General features: G+C 38.8%; 1 protein-coding gene across 4 annotated transcripts in view; it reads right to left on the bottom strand.

Annotated features, from left to right (window-relative positions):
- Nucleotides 1–22,216, bottom strand: part of ROBO1 (roundabout guidance receptor 1) — a 680,236-nt gene that overhangs the window by 19,869 nt on the left and 638,151 nt on the right. For all 4 annotated transcript variants that reach the window (XM_054270279.1, XM_054270278.1, XM_054270280.1 and 1 more), the window contains 6 exons: nt 17,804–18,001; nt 14,428–14,454; nt 11,468–11,510; nt 7,726–7,880; nt 4,016–4,351; nt 1,440–1,547 (listed from right to left, as the gene is read on the bottom strand). In XM_054270279.1, coding sequence (XP_054126254.1) covers nt 1,440–1,547; nt 4,016–4,351; nt 7,726–7,880; nt 11,468–11,510; nt 14,428–14,454; nt 17,804–18,001 — 867 coding nt within the window. The remainder of the gene's footprint in view (nt 1–1,439; nt 1,548–4,015; nt 4,352–7,725; nt 7,881–11,467; nt 11,511–14,427; nt 14,455–17,803; nt 18,002–22,216) is intronic.

Here is a 22,216-nt window from a genome sequence, read left to right as displayed (position 1 = left end):
ACACAATTAATTTATTATTTTGGTCACCTTGCTTCATTCCTGCTGGAGTCCTTGGCATAGGACTATAAATTGTTAGGAGTTATGAATAACCCTAATAGGTATCAGCATGGAGAACACCACCCTCTCATTTTTAATTTGCATGGTTCATACCCCTGAGATGTTTCATGCTGAATTTCAAGTCTTAACATCATTGAGCACAGGCTCAGCACCACATCCTGATCCTCTAGACCTGGGAATGGGCAAAAGGCTGTCTCCCAGAACAACACAGCTGAGCAGCTGGGAGAATTGGGAGCTGTACTTATCTCCTCCCAGCCACTGAGAATTCAGATCATCCAGAGGCACAGCAGGGCTCATCAGCATATTTATGTCTCTGCTGTGCCTTAGTCAGAATCAGCCAGGACAAAGCACAGGTTGGGATTAAGGCAACTGTACTAGCAAAGAAAAGAGCAGAACAGAATGGAAAAGTCTGCATCTTGAGTAGTAGATGTAAAGTTCAAGGCACTCGTGACTGTGGTTATAACTCACCCTGAAATTGATTTGATGTAAATAAACACAGCCTAACTACCACACTTACAGTAAAGCCCCAACCAAGCCCGTGTGTAGTCTCTGGTTTAGCTCATATAGCTCTACCAGAAATCAAGCCTGGAAGTGAAAAGGTTATAACACAATGATAAAACACAACTTTTGAACTAAAACATATTCTGTGGTCCCAAAGTACAGACTGCACAAAAAGCTGTTTTGTTTCAAGATTGTTACAAAGGATTTTCAGATTGTTTGTACAGGAGATGCCAATGAGAAACAAAGTTTAATTATCTACTATCTATATCTAAATGATGTACATAAATAATTTTGACATATAGTGACTGAAACCTATAAAAATTTTATGTATGCCTGAGTGCTTTTTTACTCAATGAAATACATGGGTTTAATTTACAAAATGAAAAACTTCTTAAAAGCAGAGTTCTGTTGGATATCACTCAACTACTCTGCATCTTGAGCAGGTTCATGAATTGGGTAAGTAGACCCAAGAGATGACAAAAAAAGTCACTAAAGTACAAGGAAGGTAACACATAGACTAAAATCCCTTTTTTTTTTCTTGGTGACAGTCGGAAAGAAATTGCTATGACTTGCTTATTTGGAAAACACAACATTACCCAGTAAACCACCAGTGTCAGGAAACCCAACCGCTATCCGAGTTTGTGACTTTCACAATTTCAGAAAATCAGTTACTTAACTGACATTTGGATGACACTAAGCAATCCTCAGGATGCAACAGAAATACAGGCACATACTGGGACAGTTTTTGTGCTTTTCAACATCTACTGTCCATGCATTCCTCCCCATCACTCTTTCTCTAAGCCCAGCAAATATTGCTAACCACAGCTACAGCATCCTGACATCACAAAGCCTGAGGCTTGGAAAACACTGCAGGTACTCACCAGATGTACTGCTGCCTCTGTCTGAGCTGTTGTAGGATCCACCTGTATTCTGGTCATAAGACTGGTTGTAGGGAATAGTTGGAGCAATGTTGTCATTTACTCGGTAATCTGCAAGTTTAATGGTATGGTTAATGCTGCCCTTCAGGAACACATCTACTTTTACATACTTGCTTTATAACACAAAGTAAGATCTCCTTTAAGTAGTGAACTAGAAACAAATTAATGTAGTGAAGGAAAAATCATCCTGCAATCGTGTTTTATTTTTATCTTGCCTCTTATTATATGCTTAGGGGAAATCATGGGAATTTAGTAACTGCACAGCTAAAATGGAGTAAAATGGAATTCTGTGCACAGGGTTTTCACAAAGCTTCTGCAACCATCAAGTCTCAATGAATCTATTTGTCTGTCTGTCTATCTATCTATCACCTGTGTGAGCGTCTTGCACACAAATACTGTCATCTTGAATGATGGCCTCTGCCCAATTTATGCATGCAGAGCAACCAATGGACTGCAGTGACTACTTTTGGTATTTTAAAGGTGACACACCCACATAAGAGCCAGCTCTGTATGACAAGGGCTGAATGATCTGCTGAAGCAACAATGCAGCTCCAACTGAATTTGGCTTACAACAGAAGGAGTCTTTGTTCCAGGTCTGCTGGCCCCAAGATTATTTTTATTTACACTGGATCCTGCAGGTTCTACAGGCAGGGCCTTTTTTGCTAATGGCTGTTACCATAACTTTGCTCTCCAGTTCCAAAGCACTTGGTATACACTTATTACTTTTAAATCTAGATCTGGCAACCAGATCTGTAAAACTTCATAAGAAGTAAAATGGTCATCTGGCAGAACAATATCCTTGTGCTAAAAAGCAATTACAATTTACAGAGAACAGAAAGGAGGTAGGTTACTCTTCATACAGCAAATAAAACTGCGTCATAAACAGAACCACTGGACATAAAGTAGTGACAATGAAGCACAGCATGTAACTCATCAAAACAGTTACTTCCCATCACAAAAGCTATAGGTGTAATCAGCAGCAAGATGGCTTTGACTTAGGAAATGAAGAAACCAAGATCAGAATATCAACTCATAAAATTGCAAATCAAAACAAAAATAAACAAAACTAAGAATTCAGTTCCCATCTGCTGCAGAAATGTTTGTGATAATGTAAGCATAGGAAAAAGAGCAAAATGATAAATTTCACACCAGAGTGTATTCTGTAATAGTTTCTCAGCCTAGCTGCATTCCACAGACCACGCTGAAGCCTTGCATACCGCATATGTTTACACAGAGGATAAACAGTAAATCAGCACTCTGAAATATGTATATATGACTGTCAGCAGACAATGCTTTAAGGGGGCCTTTCCACACTGGAGTATGCTAGAGAATTTGCAGCTGTAATATACACAATTTGAAAGATGCAGTATCTTCCAGCACATAAAAACCAAACATGTTTTAATTCCCAAAGAGATACGTAATACACAGTTCATGAAAGAGAACAATTACAAAAAATACAGCTTTCACCCTCTAGAGTAAGGAGCCAAAACCCTTGAATTTTCTTTTGGAATGTTTATGTCAAGGGAAGGTGTGACATTTTATATTGCCCTTTGAACTCCTCTGTGAGTAGATGGGTCCAGTAGAGAAATCAACATTCTTGTAATGAAATGTCTCTTTTTACTGGATCACTTATCACTATGTGATCACTTCAGTTACAACCTTGCAAAAAAGTTCCAAGTTAGAATGGGTCCAACTCCTAGGGATACTGTTTTGCAAATCAGGTTATTAAGAGAGGTTGCATGGTAGCCTGGAGGACTAGAAAGAAGAAATCACATACCTATTTCTTCCAGCTCCCACACAGTATATTAAAGAAACATGCCTTCAAGGCCTCAAAAGCACATTCTGATATTTCCTGTTAGCACTGAAATCAATTTATTTTTAGCTTCTGGATCCACAGACTTCAGTCAGGGTAACACAGGAATTTAGTTTCCAAAATTGTGTGCTGTAGCATTGCCTCTCAATATGAGAACTAAAGGCTTGCTAGGAACAAGTCTAAAATGAATTGGATCACTCCATTTGTGCCCCCAGTGTACAACACAATACAATTTTACAGTTTGATATGCAAAATTTCATTCGTTTACATGAGCATGTAGATTTAATGAGTCTCCATCCACAACTGGGAAGAGTAGGTTGACCTATTTAAAATTTAAGGTAGAGTATAATGTGACTACCATGCATCTGGCTTATGAATAAAATATCTGGCCTCTTTCCTAACCAATCCCTTAACTACTATTAAATTTAAATTAATCTCATATCCACAGGAAATGTATTTTATTTAACTCTTTTCTAAAGACACAGCTTGTTATTTTTCACAATAAATTCAATATCAGAAAGGTTATCATGGTGCTAATTAACTTTCTGACACTGCAAACGGTGTATTTCTGAATCTAAAGAGGCAGAAGCCTAAAAGCACTGCAGAAGCCTGTAATTGCTGAACCTGAAAGCTTTAGACTCCCAGAACCAGAAGGTCAAAACTCCTCTGACGCCTAAAGAGGAGAAACAAGCTAAAAGCTCTTCACCTTTGTTTAATTTGTTTTGCTCCATAATGTTGTACTGTATGGGTGGAGCCTCTTGCTTTTGCTGAACAGAGGGTTTCCAGTGTTTCTCATTGGTGTCCCCGCTGCCACTGTTAACATTATTGCTGATACTGGACTGGATGAGCTGAGTGGTGGCATAAGGAGTGGGCTGCCCGGGCTGGCTGACAAATCTTCCGTCCTTTAGATTGGGGCTATTGAAGGTTTTCATCTCATTGATTTTGTTGCTGAGGTCCACGTCCCCATACACAGTTGGCTCAGGCAACATCAGGTTTGTCTGCTTGTTGTCCAGCTGATTGTTGTAATTTGCTATACAATCGGCTAACCACAGAGGAGAGAAAAGAGAAAAGGTCATTCTGTTCGCCCACACCACCATGAAACCCCCTCTAACATGTCCTCACTGCACAACTGCATGGCTTGAACCCATGTAGCAGACACACTGAGGCAGAGATACTGCCATTAACTACATAATTTACAGAATATCATTTACCTTATACACTACTGCTCCAAAAGGAGGGTTCACTGCTCTGATTCACTCTAAATTCAGACCTGCTGAATTAAATCTACAATGACTTACCTTGCTGGGCTTTTCCATCATGGCCATATAAACATTCATGGTTTTAGACATTATTCTCATAGCAGTGTATATATTCAATTAGTAATTGTGATTAAAATCACTTGCATTGCAAGGGAAATTCAACCAAAACTTAACAGCAGGACTAAGTAAATAAGACCTCAACAGTATCTAGACACTCTTGTATTTGTTGTAAGAAATAGACACACAACAGGTTTTCATGAAACACACAGAAATGATTACATGTAAGAGAATTAAAGAAAAACAATAGTTTAAGAGAATGAAAGAAAAACAAGTACAATGTAAAAGGTAACTCTGTACCGAGTAGCAAGTCTTTATTTGATCATTGTTTGCTTGTACAATCTTATATTTTAATTTGAAACAAAAAAGGCAGAAAAGCAATCTGGAATTTTTGCTGATTTTCAGTTGCTTTGGATATTGCAAAATATGTAAGAGCACAGTAATACATTGTCTTGTATGCTAAAGATATTTCATATAAACAGCATGAATTCATTCTTCTGACATCCTGAGCCCAACACTTATTGCAGACAGTAAATTGGCATGTGCTGATGCTCTGGCCACTGCATGAAACAGTGTCCCTGCCTTGCCATGTTCTCTTCACACTGCGTGACACGAAGCCCACATATTTTTTTCCTCTCCACATCCAGTCCACTGGGAGAATACTGAATGAAGTAAAGTAGTCTGTGGGTCAGCAGTTAGAAGGCTTAGTGGAATCAGCATTCAATGATCCTTAAGCAAAAATTCTCATTTTCCAGTTGATTAATGCATCAGTAATTACATAACACTCACCAGGAATATAGTTTTCCTCTTTTAAAAGAAGTGGTATTTATGCTAATGAATTTGATTCAAAACCCAAAGTCCATTACCTGTATCCACAATGAATTTACTGGAGAGGATGGCAAGTCAAACTACACACAGAATTCAAGATTTTACCATTACTCTGAATGAAACAACTAGCAAACATAGAGGATTTTCAATTTCAAAAACATTCCCTAACACATACATATTTTAGAGATATATTACCCGAGAAAGGGGAATAAAATAATGCTTGTGTAAGAAAACCACCAATCCACATTTTCAGTGACTAAGGAACAATATCAGAACATGCCACATAGAACTTATCACTGCACATTTCATGCCCCCCAGCCTGTGGGTTTTTTTGAAGGCTTTACTGTTTGATATATTTTTCCTTCTTATGTGAGGTGTTTTTACTGCCTCTGTTATTTATTGCTTCACAGTCTTCAACTTCTTGATTTCTAGAGTTTAAATGTTTCATTTCTCTCACCTACTGCATACTAGTCTTTCTTCCTTTCCAAGTCTATTGTATTATACTGGGCAATAGTATATACAGTATATTCTTCTCTCCTGATACCTCAGGCTTTGTTACAATATCCTTGCAGAGTCATTTAGAACATATGTTTTTACTTCCTTTCATTTGCAGCTACATCTGATTTGTGTGTGAGGCAATATAATCAATACAGTATATGCAGTAGGTACATTTCTTACATAGACACATTAGAATTCCTCATAACAAGTACTTAAAACTGGTTTACCTATATAACAGAAGATTTATCTAGTTAGATATTTTTATGGCACCTACTTTTGGAACAATTGGTTCCCATTCTGTAGACTTGGAAGACAGTGCTGTACTTAAAAGTAATTAAAAATGCAGCTATTTTGCATATTCACAGCTACTGAGGGGATATCCACTGCTGCTGCTTCAGAGCATAAACCAGCCCATGATGACAGAATTCAGAACATTTGGCAGAATTTCCAGGAAAGAAGAGATCACTCTGAGCACACTGTGAGACCCACAAGCCCTGAAGTTCTATTTGAAAGGAGGGAAACACTTTGCGACAGAACCACGCTTAATATGAAAGTTAAAATGAGGGAGAATCCACTGCAGTTCAATACAAGATGTTATAATAGGTTGCAACCATAAAAAATGTGCCTTCTCTTCATTTTCTGAATTTATTATTTACCAGAATTGCTATGTCTGTCCTTGCCACAGTGGACTATCCCTGAATCACAAACCTTTTTATACAGGTACTGGCAGACGTGATATCCACAGCCAGAGTGAGAGACAAGCCTCTAATGCCAAAATCTCACACCTTGCTCTGAAGCAGCTGGCACTGGTCACTGTCAGACAGCATTACTGCAGGAGATGAATTGCCATTACTGCCACTCATGAATTACCAGCCATTTGAGCTCGTTTCACATTAATTACAGGAGGTAATGCTGCTTGGCACTTATGTGACTCCACACACTCCCCCTCTGGATTGCTGAGACATGCTGCTAGCAAAAACCAGTGGAAAAGACTTATTTCATTCTTCACCAGCAACATAAGGTTAAACCAAAAGGAACCTAAGGTCTGTTTAAAACAAAATTTTCAACAGTCAGCACTCTGAGATGTGTTTCCTCAAATGTCTTCCACAGAACTCATGAGGTTTTATTCCAGAGCTCTCTGAGTCCTGCTCAAACTCCCAGGAACTACCACTTAATCCAACATTTGGTAATGTTTTAATGCTTTAATGTAGTGTTTTTAATGTTTTAATGCTTTAAGTGCACGAAATTAACTCCTTAATTCACACACCCTAAACAGAACACCAGATATCCAATTTGGTTCAATGAATGAATGGCACTCAAAGTGAAGTTCTGAGAGTGCCAAAACAGACTGACTTCGTTGCAAGCACTCTAGCAACGTTTTATTTCTTGCTTTCCATCACATCCAAACCAGAAGGAAAACCACATTGGCATCATTTTGGTCTTTCTCCTTCTCCATCCAAGCAACAAGGATGTACAGAACAAACCAAAAATGACCTTATCTGCTCTATTCAGAAGCAAAAATGTGTTAGTTCAGTGTGAGTTTTGGCAGTATTGAACTTCGAAGGGGCTCCTTAAGCCTGCTACAACTATCCAAATAGCACCAAGAGAGGATCCAAAAAGGGACCCAAAAGCACCACCATGACATAGAGGAGACACTATATTAAGTCTAAAAAGCATTGAAAATGAAACCCACACAAACCTGTACACTCTCTCAGGCATTAGAAGCACATACTCTGTAAAGAAGGTTCCTTAGCAAGGTAGAAACAAATCTAACCTGGTCGACTGTACGTTGTGAGGTTGCTATCACTGTTGCCATTGCCAGAGGTGCAGCAGTTGATGGAGCAGTCATTGTGATTGTTCCCTGTGTTAGGCCAAGTATCTGCTAACCATGGCTGAGTGGCTGGTTCACTGATGTTTAGGAGTCCAGGCCTTTAAAAACAAAGCTTGGTCATTTCAAAAATTAAACAAAAGCATTTTCACATTGCAGCAACACTCTTCCCAAATGGATGTTACAAAATAATACCACGTACCAAAAGGCTTGAGTGCTGAAAAACTCAGCTTGATTCAATTATTTCGTATTTTCAAGTCTCCTGTCTAACCTGTTCCTTGCTAAATCACTCAGGAGTGAGCAGTCAAGATCAGCATTAATTCATTTTGCTGGACTGCACTATATGTTGGTGTGCTACATCTACTTGTCACTTTGGCTTTCATTTTTTAATTTTTCTTTTTTTCTTAAGGGGTTGCACTTTTATTTTTCTGCCCCTTCACCCTTTCCTAAAGAAAGCAAGGTAAAAAAAGAGGAAATTGGCAAGTCAAATAAACAAAAAAATTCACACGTGGAAGCAGGATGGATATGCATAAGTAAGAACCAAATTTAAACATGAATATTCCCAAGTTCTTGGTTATTTATGGAACAAACTCTCCTCACCATCAGGTAGCAGTACTGTGGTGCATTAAAGGGAACAGCAGATAACAGAAACCTCTGTGGCTTGGGAGCATTTGGATCTCACTAAACATGCTGAGGGGGTGACACACACTTGTTCATGAGAAAGGCACTCAGCTCCTAAGAGAGTTTGAGGTACTTGGGAATACTGACCACCTGAAAAATATCCAGATATGAATGCTGCATGCTAGCTGCATTTGGAATAAAGTGTATTCCTGTCATCAGTATTCCCAGTCTTCCAAGTTGCTGAATTTTTGTAGTGAGTGTGAAAGTCTCTCTGTTGAATGTTCTGTAGAATCCTTGGTGGCTCTTGAGTTTTCATGCTAACAATGCAGTGGAGCACGTTACAGCCCCACACAATTTAAAACTGCCTTTGATAACTAAGGTGCTTTTAAAAAATAGATAATTTTTAGCTACTGTCACATACACATACATGAAAACAGCCCCCTTCTCTTGGGATTTAACAGGCAACTTTCCATTTGAAATAGTGCAGAAACTATTTTCCATAATATTAGATGTGATGATCTTCAAAAATAAAATATGCTAATCCTCTTAAACTGCAAGTTGAAAATACAAGCTGCATGCAGTTATTTGTGGGGGATAGAGTCTGTCAGTGCTGCAGGCTTAAGTCATAGACTTAGAATGACATTTAAAAGATCTATACATATATGTGTATATATTTCTGTGCTGCATATGTCATCTGACAATTTAACATAGGAGGTGATGAGGCTTGACTTGCTGTCAGGCTTACAAACCAGCCAATATGAATTCAGTAAAGAAGCATTTAAAAAAAAATTCTGAAATAAATATACAGCTGTTTAGGCCTGTGAGCAGGCCAGCTGATTTGAAATTCCCTGTTTTTTCCCCTACACTCTGCTCTTACAATGAACCTACACCTCAAGGCATTCAGAGGAGACAAAGCATCCCAGAATGTTTCAGCACTTTAAAGATCTGTGTACAGGTTTGTTGCACAGAGAATTAAAGATCCTTTGTTTCTAAAATTCCCTTTGCATTCACACCTGCTGTCATGTAAGAAATGTGGTGTGATGTATATAAGCATACAAGAATTCTACTAATTGGAGACATTTAGGCAAGAGATGCTTGCATTACAGATCCATAACCTGCTGATGGTTTGAGGTCATTATTTCCAAAGATCTTTAACCTTGGAAGCAAATTTCTTTACTCCCTGAATTACTGGACAGGATCTGAGGCAGGGGTGGACAGAGCCAAGTGGCTGTGTGGGTGCTGGCTGGAGTGAGCCCAGCACAATTACCATTACTCAAATCCTGTCTAGAAAAGGGATTGCCACAGAAATGAGTGTTTTTTCAGCATCACACAAGTGGGGATTATGTTGAAATATATCACTGTGACATTTTGAAACCTGAAAAATGCTTTAACATGCTCACATAGCAGCAAAAATGCTGAACCTTTCCAAAACACTACAAATATTAAGTAAGGGAGTGAAAACCTTAGGTTTGGATATCAGAAGATGGTTTTTTATGCAAAAATAATGTTTTGGGGTTTTTTGTTACATTGCAGAACTGTGTTTCAAATTCTACAAAATAAGTTACATCACACAGGCTGTCAATGCTGCATATGCAAATGAACAAAGCCAGCACAGATGTTTGCACCTTGAATCAATTCCATTGTTAGATTCTGGCCCTGCTGCTGAACACCAGGACAGTAAAATTGAAGTTGATGCTCTAGAAGTACCAAAATTACTGTGCACTATGTAGACACTGGTGGGTTCATTTCTGTTCTCTGTGTGAGAGTGCTTCATCTAGCCTGTGCTAAGGGAAGAGTGAGAAAGCACAGTGGCACAAAGAACACAAAGGATGTTAGCTGAGTATCTTTTTGAACAACTCTCAGGGAAAGAAAGGGTTCATCCCTCTTCTCTCCTATTTTCTCACTCTCCTGTTGTAAGGACAGCAACCCAGTGATTTACAGATTTTTTCATTCAAAAATCACATGGTAACTGTTCTAGAGGTTTCTCTCCATGCCCCTGTGGCCATGAGAGCACAGCAGCACACAGTGCTGGGCACAGATATCTGCAATTCCTCATGATGTGCCAGGTCCAGCTGCAGCAGGAGCTGTATAACCTCAGCTCTGCACAGCACTCAGGTAGACTGGGAATGCTTTATTCTATGCCTAACCTTCACAATTACCAAATTTTTGCATGTCTTGCAAATTAGGAATCACAAGATGCCACTTGTGAACAGGAATTGAGGAATTGTTACAGGACTTTGTTGCCCAGCTGGTCTCTGAGACTTCAGCATTATTTCAGCATCATGCCAAATCTTTGCATGTGACCTAGAAAAAAAATGGTCTGCTGCTAAAGCACCACTGCTCTGATCAGCCTTTTTGATAAAATCATTCTTTTTCTTCCTGAAGAAAACTTTATCCCTACAGAGGAAATGAATATTACTGTTTTCTCCATGGCCATTCATTGAGTAATAATGTAAACCCACTGAACATGCCTTAGTTAAATCCTCAGTCTGGAATGGACCTGGTTCTCAGAGTGGGTGGCTGCAAATTTACAACCTGCTTCCCTCTCCTTCAGTGCTCCATCTATTTTAAGGAATGCTTTAACTGTTTTGCATTCACAGAAACATTTTTTTCCCTAATATGTTACCTTATAAGCCATTTATGTCTTCAACAGTTTTTACCAATAAACGTTTTCTTTCTCTGCAGTATTTGTGAAGTAGCTATATTTCTTGATCTTCATAAAGGCCACGACTTAATTACTTTTACTCCCTTAATCAGGTGGCAAGCCAGGTCTTTATTTTGAAGTTAAAGCACTCCCTCTGCTGCTCATTTTTTGAGATGCAGTTTTTACAGGTTAACAAAGCTGAAAATATTTCAAATCATGTTTTGAAAGTCAACCTAAAAATTCAAACCATATACCCTTCTAGACAGAAAATATAAGGCCAAAATGTATACAATAATAAAATGAACTAAAACTTATATACGCAAGTAATTATTCTGCCATCACTTACAAGGACAACTGAATTCCTGGAATCCTTAAAATTGTTTGCACACAATTTATACCTATAAGAACAAAGCACATAATTACCTGCCTCCACTGCTTACGGCCTCTCCTCCTCTCTGATATGTTACTGAAATAATTAAAGATAAAAAGAAGGAAAAAAATTTAAAAATCATACAAGACTCCTTCAATAACAGTATTTACTTCACCTTTCTTTCATTTTAGCTAAGACAATAATTGTTCATTGTTTATACATTAATTCTGAGTCTCATTCTGCAAGCTACTGCTTCAAATCCAAGTTTAGACATAATACTTGTGTTGCTTGATAACTGCTAGTCCCAGCCCCAGCAGGGTTTTATATTTCAGTTCTGTTCTGAACACACACACACACACACACACACACACACACGTATGGCTAAAGAAAGCAGGAAGCCATACATCAGGTTGAACTTATTCTTAACATAACTCTGCTGACTTCAGTGGAGTTGCTCTGTGGAAGAATTTAGGTCATATATTTATTTCATGAATGGCTGGATGTTAAAGCTTTGCTCTACCTTATTATTTTGGCAAGATTAAAGAGGTATCATGATTCTATAACAGACCTTACTTCCAATGTAAATAATGGCTCACTGCAGCTGGAGCTACTGCAAAAACAAATGCTCTTTCTGAATGCTACTGCAATACACTCAGGGAACAAGCACACTCTAGGAGTCCACAGAAGTTGCACATTTTGTAACATTTTACAACTGGATTTATAAATTATACTAAATAATTTAAAAATTCAAATATATAAATCTTGGTTAAAAAACAGTCTGCAGAAAGAACGCTTTCTAAATTAGAAGGAACTGTTTTTCTAGCATTTCAAAAGTATTCTCCATGAACAAGGTGGATGTCCACACGCATTTGTTCGTGGATTGCATATCCTTCACAGGAAGCAAGATGTTTGAGAAATTAGTTTTTAGGATGCAAACATCCAAGAAGAAATAGTGCTATAAATTTTGCAGGTTCACATTGGATTTGACAAAGGGTTAAGGAGACTGCCTCCTTGCATATGCTGATGGATTCTACACTTTCCAGCTAGGAATGTGCTGAAAACAAGCAGCCAAATTCTGCTCTTTAGAAGAACTCCAAACTGGGAGTCTGCAAGAGAGAGATAAATGCTGGCAGTGATTACAATAACAGGATTAAAATGTAGGATGCATTCCTACAGGTAAGTCTTTTACTGTAGGTAATGCTAAAGAGGGGAGCCAGGTTCAATTTAAAGTCAAAGCATGACTGAGACTCTGGATTGAAAAACAAGGATTTTTTTTCTTTTAAGTGTTTTACATGCTTCATGTTTTCCCCAATTTCTTCTTTTAAAATCTCAAGGCTATTTATTTTCCAGCTCTGACACATCTTAAGAAACCCTGATATTTTCTTTTAATGTTAAGAATCCATTGGAGAGAATAGATGTCAGCTCCCAACCTCTGCAGAATTTCAGTGGCGTGCTACGACGGAGATTACAACAGAAGCCCTCTGTTTAGCCAATTAAAGCAACAGCAAACTAATAAAGAGTTTGAATTATTCTCCACTGAGGCACTCAAAGGCCTGCAGAAACATTGAGGGCCACTCTGGCTCATGCTGAACAGGAAACAAGTGCACTGAACATGAGAGGCTGGCTTGTGAGAGCAGGCAGCCTCCAGTTTGATGAACAGCACGTGGGTGAGGCTGACCCAGCTCAGCTCAGCCTGCTCTGGGGGGATGAGAGCAGGCACATAGGGCTGGCTTCCTCTGTGGTCCAGCCTGAAGGATGTAACAGTGCTGATTAGGAGCTAGCATTCTCTGAGAAACTTCCCAGAGCTGGGCTGGGTGGGTTTTACCCTGCCTGGATACACACATCCTGCAAGTCTCACAGGTCTCTTGTGAAAAGGGAGGATTTCAAACAAAGGAGGAAGAAAAAAACTGGCTGTTCACTCAGGCTAAAAGAAAAGCAGAGCACTGATGGGTACAGAATGTGCTGTGCTTTATCTACTACAGAAGATGAGCTGCTCAGCTGCCAGACTGTGGGACCCACTGAAGGTCAGCTCTACAGGATGGAAAGGCTGTAGGACCCACTGAAGGTCGGCTTTGCAGGATGGAAAGGGTGTAGGACCCACTGAAGGTCAGCTCTACAGGATGGAAAGGCTGTAGGACCCACTGAAGGTCAGCTCTACAGGATGGAAAGGCTGTAGAACCCACTGAAGGTCGGCTTTGCAGGATGGAAAGGGTGTAGGACCCACTGAAGGTCGGCTTTGCAGGATGGAAAGGCTCTCATGGGCTTTGGTGGGCTATGGTTCAGATTATGTCATATTTTGCACATTTCTAAACAAAAACGAAACAGAAAGTGATTTTAAACTCACACTGAATTTGAAATTCACTTCTTTTTAAGCTGAACAGGATCATGATTTTAAATTTAAGGCAGCAGATTTGAAATGCACTTCTTTTTAAGCTGAACACGATCATTATTTTAAAATTTCATCGCAAAATACAATTAAAGGCATCAAGCAAAGAAATCTAACTGCTGGAACACTGATTTTCTGTATCTTCCAAAGCAGACAACTCTGAGGCCACTGGATTAGTGCAGATTCAGAGGAAGGAAAAGGAACAAATATTTCACTGGCTATAATCTCACTGAATTTCTTTCAAGTCAGCATCTGGGCTGTGCTAAGTCATTCATCCTCCACCAGAAGCACCTTTTGCATGTCTAGATGCGGGAGGCCACACTACTCCCTTGGAATATGCAGGAAAAGAGCCCAGGCTGTACAAACTGACAGGATCATGCTACAAAATGGCATGCTGGCATGGAATGGTGTGCTTTGAAATGGTTACACACAAATAGAAAATATTGTCAGCCACAAAGCAAATGCACACTGCTCAGAGAACAAATAATGATACCTGTCATTAATGACATTGCTTAAAAAAAACCCCTTCAGAACAGCTGGGCTGGTTGGTTATGTCAGAGAAAGAGAAATAGTACCACAAACACATGCTTCAGTAACAAAGAAGGGGGGAAAAGTGCAAATATATACCTGTTGGTGTGAAGGTAAAAGACGGGACTGAAAAATCAAAACAAAATACAAACTGGTTATTAAGCTGAAGAGAGAAAGGGAAACATACCACATTAGTATAAATCTAGCAGACAGCTGAACATAAAACAAATAAATATAACTAACCCACTAGTTCAATCACATTGATAGAAAAATAAAACTGAAACTGCAATTCAGAAAGAAGATTGTCTATGCAGGTACTATTCAGGAAAAATAAAGGCAAAGAAAGCAAAAAGCTTGGTATTCTATTGTGCTCCCGTGGTTTAGCCTTTCAAATCCTTCTCAGTTTGGTATTTTAAGTTTTTTTCTGAAGATCCTAGCACAAACAAAACCCCCACACTGTTAATCATTCTAGAATGCAGAATGACAAATTCCTTAACAAAGCCTTATCAAGGTCCTATTGAATCTTATCTGCAGTTCACTAAGTAAATGCTCATTACACTGAACTAATAGGCACACTTAAGTATTCAGTAAGGAAATAATAATCATAAAAAGGAACAAAGAGAACTGCTATTTTACTGCCTCTGAATCAAGAATGGCACCAACTCTCGCTGCAATGAAGACATTAAATCTACTGCAGCAATTAATTTTTGTTTTCAGAGATGAGACTGTTACACAGAGTAATTATCTTTCTTTTTTAAATAATCGCCAAAAAAAAGAAAAACCTCCCTAGATCTAACACCTTTCTACCTTCCAACCCTTGGCTTTAAGAGGGAAAGGTTAACAACAGAACAATGACACTGCTTGACAATCTTCTCTCTCACAGCTACTATAAATCCTCTTTGGATCAATAGGGTCTCTAATCCAAATACAGAGCAGCAGCATCTGCTCTTCCTATTAGCACATGCTCCCCCTCCTGTTGACAAGACAGTATCGTTTTTCTCTCACTGATAGCAGAACAAGGCTAACACTGCCCTTTCTGATCTAATCACAGTGAAAGGTAACAGAAACAATCAAATATTCACTAAAAACAGCCTGGAGACAGAAGGTGATCAGCAAAGCCAGAACAGAAATAAAAGCTTCTGGCTAAGAGAACATCTTCTGAATCTTATTTTTTTAAGAACACTGAAGTTTGTGGGGAGTGCAGTGTGTCTTCTAGTTGTAATTTAAGACACACCTTATTATCCCCTTATTACCCAGCCAATTTATTTCCAGGGACATGATACTAAGAAAAATAAAAGAAAAATGGAGTATTTGGACATTTTAGGCTCCATTTGTAGCAAAGCTTTTTTTCTTGGGGATACCATAGTATTTCTTTGAGCTAGGCCTTTTCACATAGTTAAGTTTAATTTAGTTACATTCAAAATATAGAACCATAGTAACAAGCTTTCATTAAAATAGAACAGGCATTTAAACCTGAGCTTGATTCCAAAGAGAATCAGAACCTCAAAATAATTTGCAATCACAGGGACATGAAAAATAATCTTAAGCTACTGTCTCATTACTCTTCTGTGAGCTAAGTACTAAACCTAGTTTTGTTAAGGAACTGAGGAGGTTCAACTGAAAGAAATCTGATTTCAACCACATGAAAGAATGACTTAATTCTTAGAGCTTCTATTAATAAACTCTTCCGAGTGTGGAAGACTGCTAGTACAGCATGTATGTGTGGGAGTAGTGAAGTATTTCAACAGATGACAGGCCTGAAGCTAAATATAAAAATAAATAAACGCAAGACTGAAGAAAGTTTGGGCTTGCAGTGATGACTTGATGAACTGCAGAGTGGCAAACTACTTTGCAATTCATATTTTACTAAAGATAGGTTTTGTCTTTGAAGAATACTTGATCCCAGAGATACATACCCTACTTTTCTGTACACTTTCATTTAAACTCCCCCCAGATTACACAAAAGATATTTTTACAGATATTGAAAAACACAGCTGTTTTGAACAATAGCTGATGTCACTGAAGTAAGCATTTTTTAAGGACAAATTGTATGCCTTTTGCTTAATCATAGGTACTGGTGAAAGCACAGTGATGTTAGTGTGATAGAGCTGTAGAAAGGCAGTGTGGCAGCATGCTATTAGTAAAACAAAACAGCACAGGCCAGTGCAGCACTACGTGGGGGCTGTCCTGCCCTAAATCCCTGCAGAACACAGCCAAGGGTGCAATTCCTTCCCAATTCCCTTGGCTGCAGCTCCACTACAGCCACTGTGGCAAGAGCCCACAGTGAGCACTGGTACTTCAATAGCACCGAGGGCATCTCAGCTCTGCAACACTCCAGACATATTTCCATGTTTCCACTCACTCTTTGCTATTTTTAGCACTGCTCCTTTTACACAGCAACATATTGCTGCTGTTTGAAACCATTTGTGTTTGATTTGCCTGTCCTGCCCATAACACATCCATTCTTGGGGTCTAAAGAATGCAATCTCATGACAACTTTCATACACAAAGATGAGTTCACATTTTAAACCTTGGCCTGTGTTCTGATTGCTAAATGTCAAATATAACCCCTCTAGTTCTTCAAAAGCAGGATCTCTCATTTTCTGATTCATTCCAAAATTTATGGTACTCACTCTACAGTTACCTATGAGGTACTGCTTTGAGATGTAATGAACTGTAGCTCACTGAATTCAGCTTTTATGTCCAGGCTTAACCTGGACATTATTTGATCTGGAGGACTCAAGTTTTTATTCCAGAAGATCTTTTGTTTGTCAGAGAGCATACTGAAAAGCACTGCTTTACCACTGACAATGTGATATATAAGAAGTATCAATAACATGAAACAACATGGAAATGAGAAGTGCTTTAAGTTAGCCCCACTGCTGCCATTCTAACTAAACACAGATGGAGGATGGGATAGCCCCAGAACCCAGTCCCAGCCACGAGTCTCACAACAGCATTTATGAAAAGAGTCTTGGAAAGCAGACTGACCGCTGTGCTTTTGCAAACAGCCACAATTCCCCCAGAAGAGGAGAAATTCAAGTACCCATACCCAAAGTGTTACTGCAATGGACACCACTGTTAGCACTCCCAGCAGCAGGCAAAGCACTGGATGGGGGGACAGGAGCTGCCATCCTCGCCAGATGGCTCCTCATCAGATGATACAGGGTCAGAAAGCAAGGGCACATTGGAAACCCAACTTTAACTTTCTCATTTGTAGGAGTATCTTTACAGAAAGCTACTCCTGGTATTCAGCTCAAGACTTATGCTGTAAAGCCAGACTTAGCACATTATGTAAATATTTTCTCTGCACAGGCTACTGACCCACACTTCATGAATGCACTGAAGCAAGCTGATAATTCCTTATTTGAGCCTGAGAAGAGCAAGAGACAGATGACAAAATAAATAGGCAGCAAACAGGCATTCAGCAGCCTGTTTGCCATCCTATTTCAGACTGAAATAGATAATAGGGCACCTTTTCTGATACCAGCATAGGTACTCGTGAGTCCATTCCTCTTCTTCCTGTGGCGATACAACCAGATGCTGAACACCATGAGGATAATCCAACAGGCTGCACCAATTCCAGCAATAAAGGCAGGCTGCTTTACTACATCAGAAATCTGCTGGGCCAAACTGACTTGATCTTCTGAAGACACAGGGTTTCCATGAGAATCTGAAACAGAGACACCCGTAACAGCCAATTAATTTGAATGAACAGCTGTAAAAGACAGCATGAAAAGAGCTGACATAATTGCAGTCCAGTTTCTCAAGGTAAAATCCTTAAGATTGCTCTTCAAAATCTCACTTCTACAGGTCTAGACAAAAGTGGTATGTTTTCTGTACAAGATAGGTACCTCCAGTATCACTGACTTTTTTTTTCTTCTTGCAAAAACTGCTAAAATCAGGCTGCCAGGTATACAAATAGAAAGGCTCCTAAATAACAAACCTGTGGACTGCTATTTTTTATTTTTCTTTCATTTTAAAAAAGCAGCATCAGCTTCAGAATATTATTCAGAAAATCAGCAAAAAACACACCAAGTGAGAAAAACATGAGTAGCAATGTGGATGGGTACAAGTCAGCTCTCCAGACATCCACTCTCAGAACTGAAAATCAGTTACAAATTTAAACTACATTCATATGAAGTTGGTATTGAGGAAGATATTTTAATCTAGCAGTTCTTAAATCTTGTATTACACAGTCTAATGTGCTGCTTGCAGTCTCTCACTTTGACCTGAAGTAAAAAAAGACTGAATATTTAAAAGTATGTAGAAAAGTAAAACTACAAAATAACCAATCCTGCCCCCTTAAATATGGATAAAAAAGCTAAAGGATAACTAAAAAATGATTTATGAATTGCTAAAAACAGCCAAGGAGTTTCATTGGTAATGAACAAGCAATGCTTTTCAAAACCAGTTTAGCCTTAAATACCCCACATCAAAATAAAGAACATGGATTTTTCCACAGACTATTAATTATTTTTTTCATAAAGACAGCACCTTTCAGAATTGTTTTTTTCTGCTCTTTACTTTTGCAGGAACCTTCTGGGAACAGCAGTAAGAAGACCCAGTTAGTGACCAAGCTTTCTGACTGAAGTGAAGCAACTCAAAGCCAAAATTCTGCCTTCCTGATGCTTTACCACCACAGTGAGTGCTCACTGGAAATTTCATTACTGCACAGGGCATGGGCAAGAACTCAAAGCCTTTACTCAGAGTGGATATTGCTTTACACATTCCACAGCTTGCCTTTGAAATACCCACTTTTCCTCCTGTATAAATCCAAGAGATAGGTGCTTTATACTATTGGTAGGGACATCAAATTCAGAATGAGAGATTAGTGCTTTAAGGAGAAAGGTGCTGCTATTAATTCTATTAATATGAACTATATAAGAAATAAAAACCTATTTGCTTAAAACCAGTATCTTTTCCCTATGAACTAAGCAGTGAATAGAATTTTTTTATGATGACAACTTACATTATGCCAAAATAAGCCCACATAAAATATAAGAAACTGCAATACAAACAAGAGATGGAACCACAACAAATTATTTCCTCTGGAAAAGGATACCTTTTTGAAAGGAAAAGGTTAAATTAGTAACAGCTTCTCCCAGTGAAGGAGTCCAGATTCCAGTTTCTGCAACCTTGAAGTCAAATATCTATTTTTCTCAGAAATCACCCCCACCCTTGACTGCTACCTTATTGGAAATTTTATTTCATTTTCCATCTCCCTTTATCTTCTATGATCCTAAGTGCACTGCCTAGCCTAGAAGTTCACCAGGCAGACTCATTCTTTTCTTACTAATACACTCTTTGTGTCTGCTGGGTTTATGGATTTCACGCCTATTTGTGCAAGGTTAAGATGGGTTGCTTCAGATTTTATGGAGACAGCCAAGTGAAGTTCCACACAAGTGGCCAGATGGGCTTAAATGTATAAAGTACACTGTGACCAATGAATTAAAGCTGTCATCTCATCTTTTGTCTCTCTGCAGCTGAGGCCATATTAAGATATGAAAACTTGCACCGTCAGTCTCCTTTTCAAAATGAGTAATTTCTGTGGTTTTAAACAGCTACAGTCCTTTATACAACTTAATGGAATAGAATAAAACATTTATGGAGAGCCTCTGGTCCTGAATAAATAAGAGTGATACATATTTTTTCATCTCATTCTTAAAATAGGTATTTTAAAACAATAAATCCAGGAGAAAAAAATAATCACAAGCTCAAAAACCAAGTAAGAATGTTTTCTAAACATGTCAACAATTCAATCATACAGAAACACAGCACTTTTACATACAAACAGTTTGCTCAGTCAACATGTGTCTGAATATTATGAAATCCTGAGGAATCTTTGTTTATTATCTTAATTTTAAATTGGCCATAATTTTATGCCATTATTTTACTTGCAAGCATAAGAGCAGCATAATAATTAACTTTCTTTTAAGAAATTAGGCATCTGGCACATTGAATATGGGTGGACTGTTAGAGCCACTACATAAGCTGGTATATACCTATGCATATGGGAAAGAGAAAAATGCATCTATGTTCACATACAGTCAAATAAACAGCCTAAGAGGAGATGGAAGGGCTTCCAAGAGGTCACATTTGACTACATCCTACTCCTCTTGTAATTCAAAATTAGCTAAATATAAAGAGAATGAAATTTAGTGACCTCCTCACCACTAAACTCTTACAGGAACATTATCTTGGAAGCCTTTCTTTGAGAAGGGCATCTTCCCTCTGTTTAACAGCCCTGTGAGATCCTGAATGATCAGTCTTGGAAAAAACTCTTGAACCAAAAAAAAAAATCCCTGTTTTTTCTTAATCCAAGGAAATTTCTGGAACTTTGACTGATATATAAATGGTTCATAATGAACATTCCTGTTCCTGCTTGCACTCTTCAGGGAGTTGTGCCAAAACAATAAGGGAACATAAACATTCTATGGTAAAGTGCATCCCACTGCCAGGGCAGCAGCCCCAGCATTTAATGGACTTGGAAATGCCTCAGAGTTGTTGGAGCAGGCTGCTCCCACAGCTCCCTGAAACCAGCATATTATCACAGTGACTCATCCTTTCTTCTAGCCCAAGATAAGAGCTTGCTTTTTAATCACAGATAATGTTGCTGTGGCTATTGCTCACAAGCTGCTTGATTTGAATGCCTTGAAGCTCCAAGTTTCAAACTTCAATGGAAACTAATTAGAATTTACGTAGAGAAGAACTGGAACCTCTAATCCTCTAGTGTTAAATATTGATATAAATAATAATAATGTGAAAACTAAGATTTAAGTTGCTAAATGATAAATAAAAGATTAATATTCATTTATTACTGGAATGCCAAAGATTCAAAAAAGACAGGAAATTCCAGGTTCAAAGTTGTGCAAGTAACTTAACTTTGCCTTGTGCACGTATAACCTATGGAATGGTAGTTTTCCATATGTATGCCTCATTCAGTATACAAAATGTACAAACACTGAGTAGGAATATATAAATGGTGGTGACATTGTTAATTCTGGCAATTAAAAACTTGCAAAACACCTGAAACCTGTAACATATTGTTTGAGTGTTATCTCAAATGCATGTTCATGATGCAATATGAAAATTATTTGATGAAATATTACCAAGGTAAGAATATGCTATTTTGTCCCCTTTCTAGATTTATGTTTCCCAAACTGATAAAATATCAATTATACACTTCAGTCTTGCAACATACAGCCTGAGGTGACAGCACCAAACTGATTTGAAAGGGTTTGCTGTGAGGAGTATAAAAAAAGATTACTTTCTTAAGTTGTTTGCAGGCCACAAACAAAAATATCAACAAAAAGCCCCTCACAACTGTCACACTCCAAGTACCTTTAGGGCTGACAGAATAATAACCTGAAGGCATGCTAGCTAGTTCAAAAATCACATCTCCTAAATGTAGCAGTGTCGTGGTTTGACCGGAAATGGGACATCTGGGATATGTTGTTTTGCTGTGGTTACCAATGGGTGGTTGGATTTTAAGATGAGCACCTAGTTTGACCAATGGAGGTGGATCCGCCTCTTGAGACTACGAACCCAAGGGGTTAAAAGCAGGGCTCTTGGCCTTCGGAGGTCTCTTGGGATTTCCGGCGTGAAGAAGTCTCTCCCCCGGCCCAGTTGCTGGCTGGGCTGGGGGAGGGGAAAGCCACGTGGCCCATCTACGGTAGGCCCGGGTTCGGAGGAAGGGTGGCGGACCCTTGAGCGACCTGTTTATCCCCCCTCCCCCCTTTTGGAGATGGGGGTGCAGCGGGCAGTCCGGCCGCCTGGGAGAGCTTTTAACCCTTGTGGAGAGTGAAGGCTTTGCAGAACATTGCCTTTCCCGGGAAAGGGATAGGAGTTGAAGATGCAGGAAGAAACCGGGCCAGTAAGTGGGGTC

The sequence above is a fragment of the Melozone crissalis genome, unplaced genomic scaffold, assembly GCF_028551555.1.
Source record: "Melozone crissalis strain CALT ecotype California unplaced genomic scaffold, PUWL_Pcris_2 ptg000009l_1, whole genome shotgun sequence".
NCBI lineage: Eukaryota > Metazoa > Chordata > Aves > Passeriformes > Passerellidae > Melozone > Melozone crissalis.
This window is presented reverse-complemented; position numbering and strand designations above follow the sequence as displayed.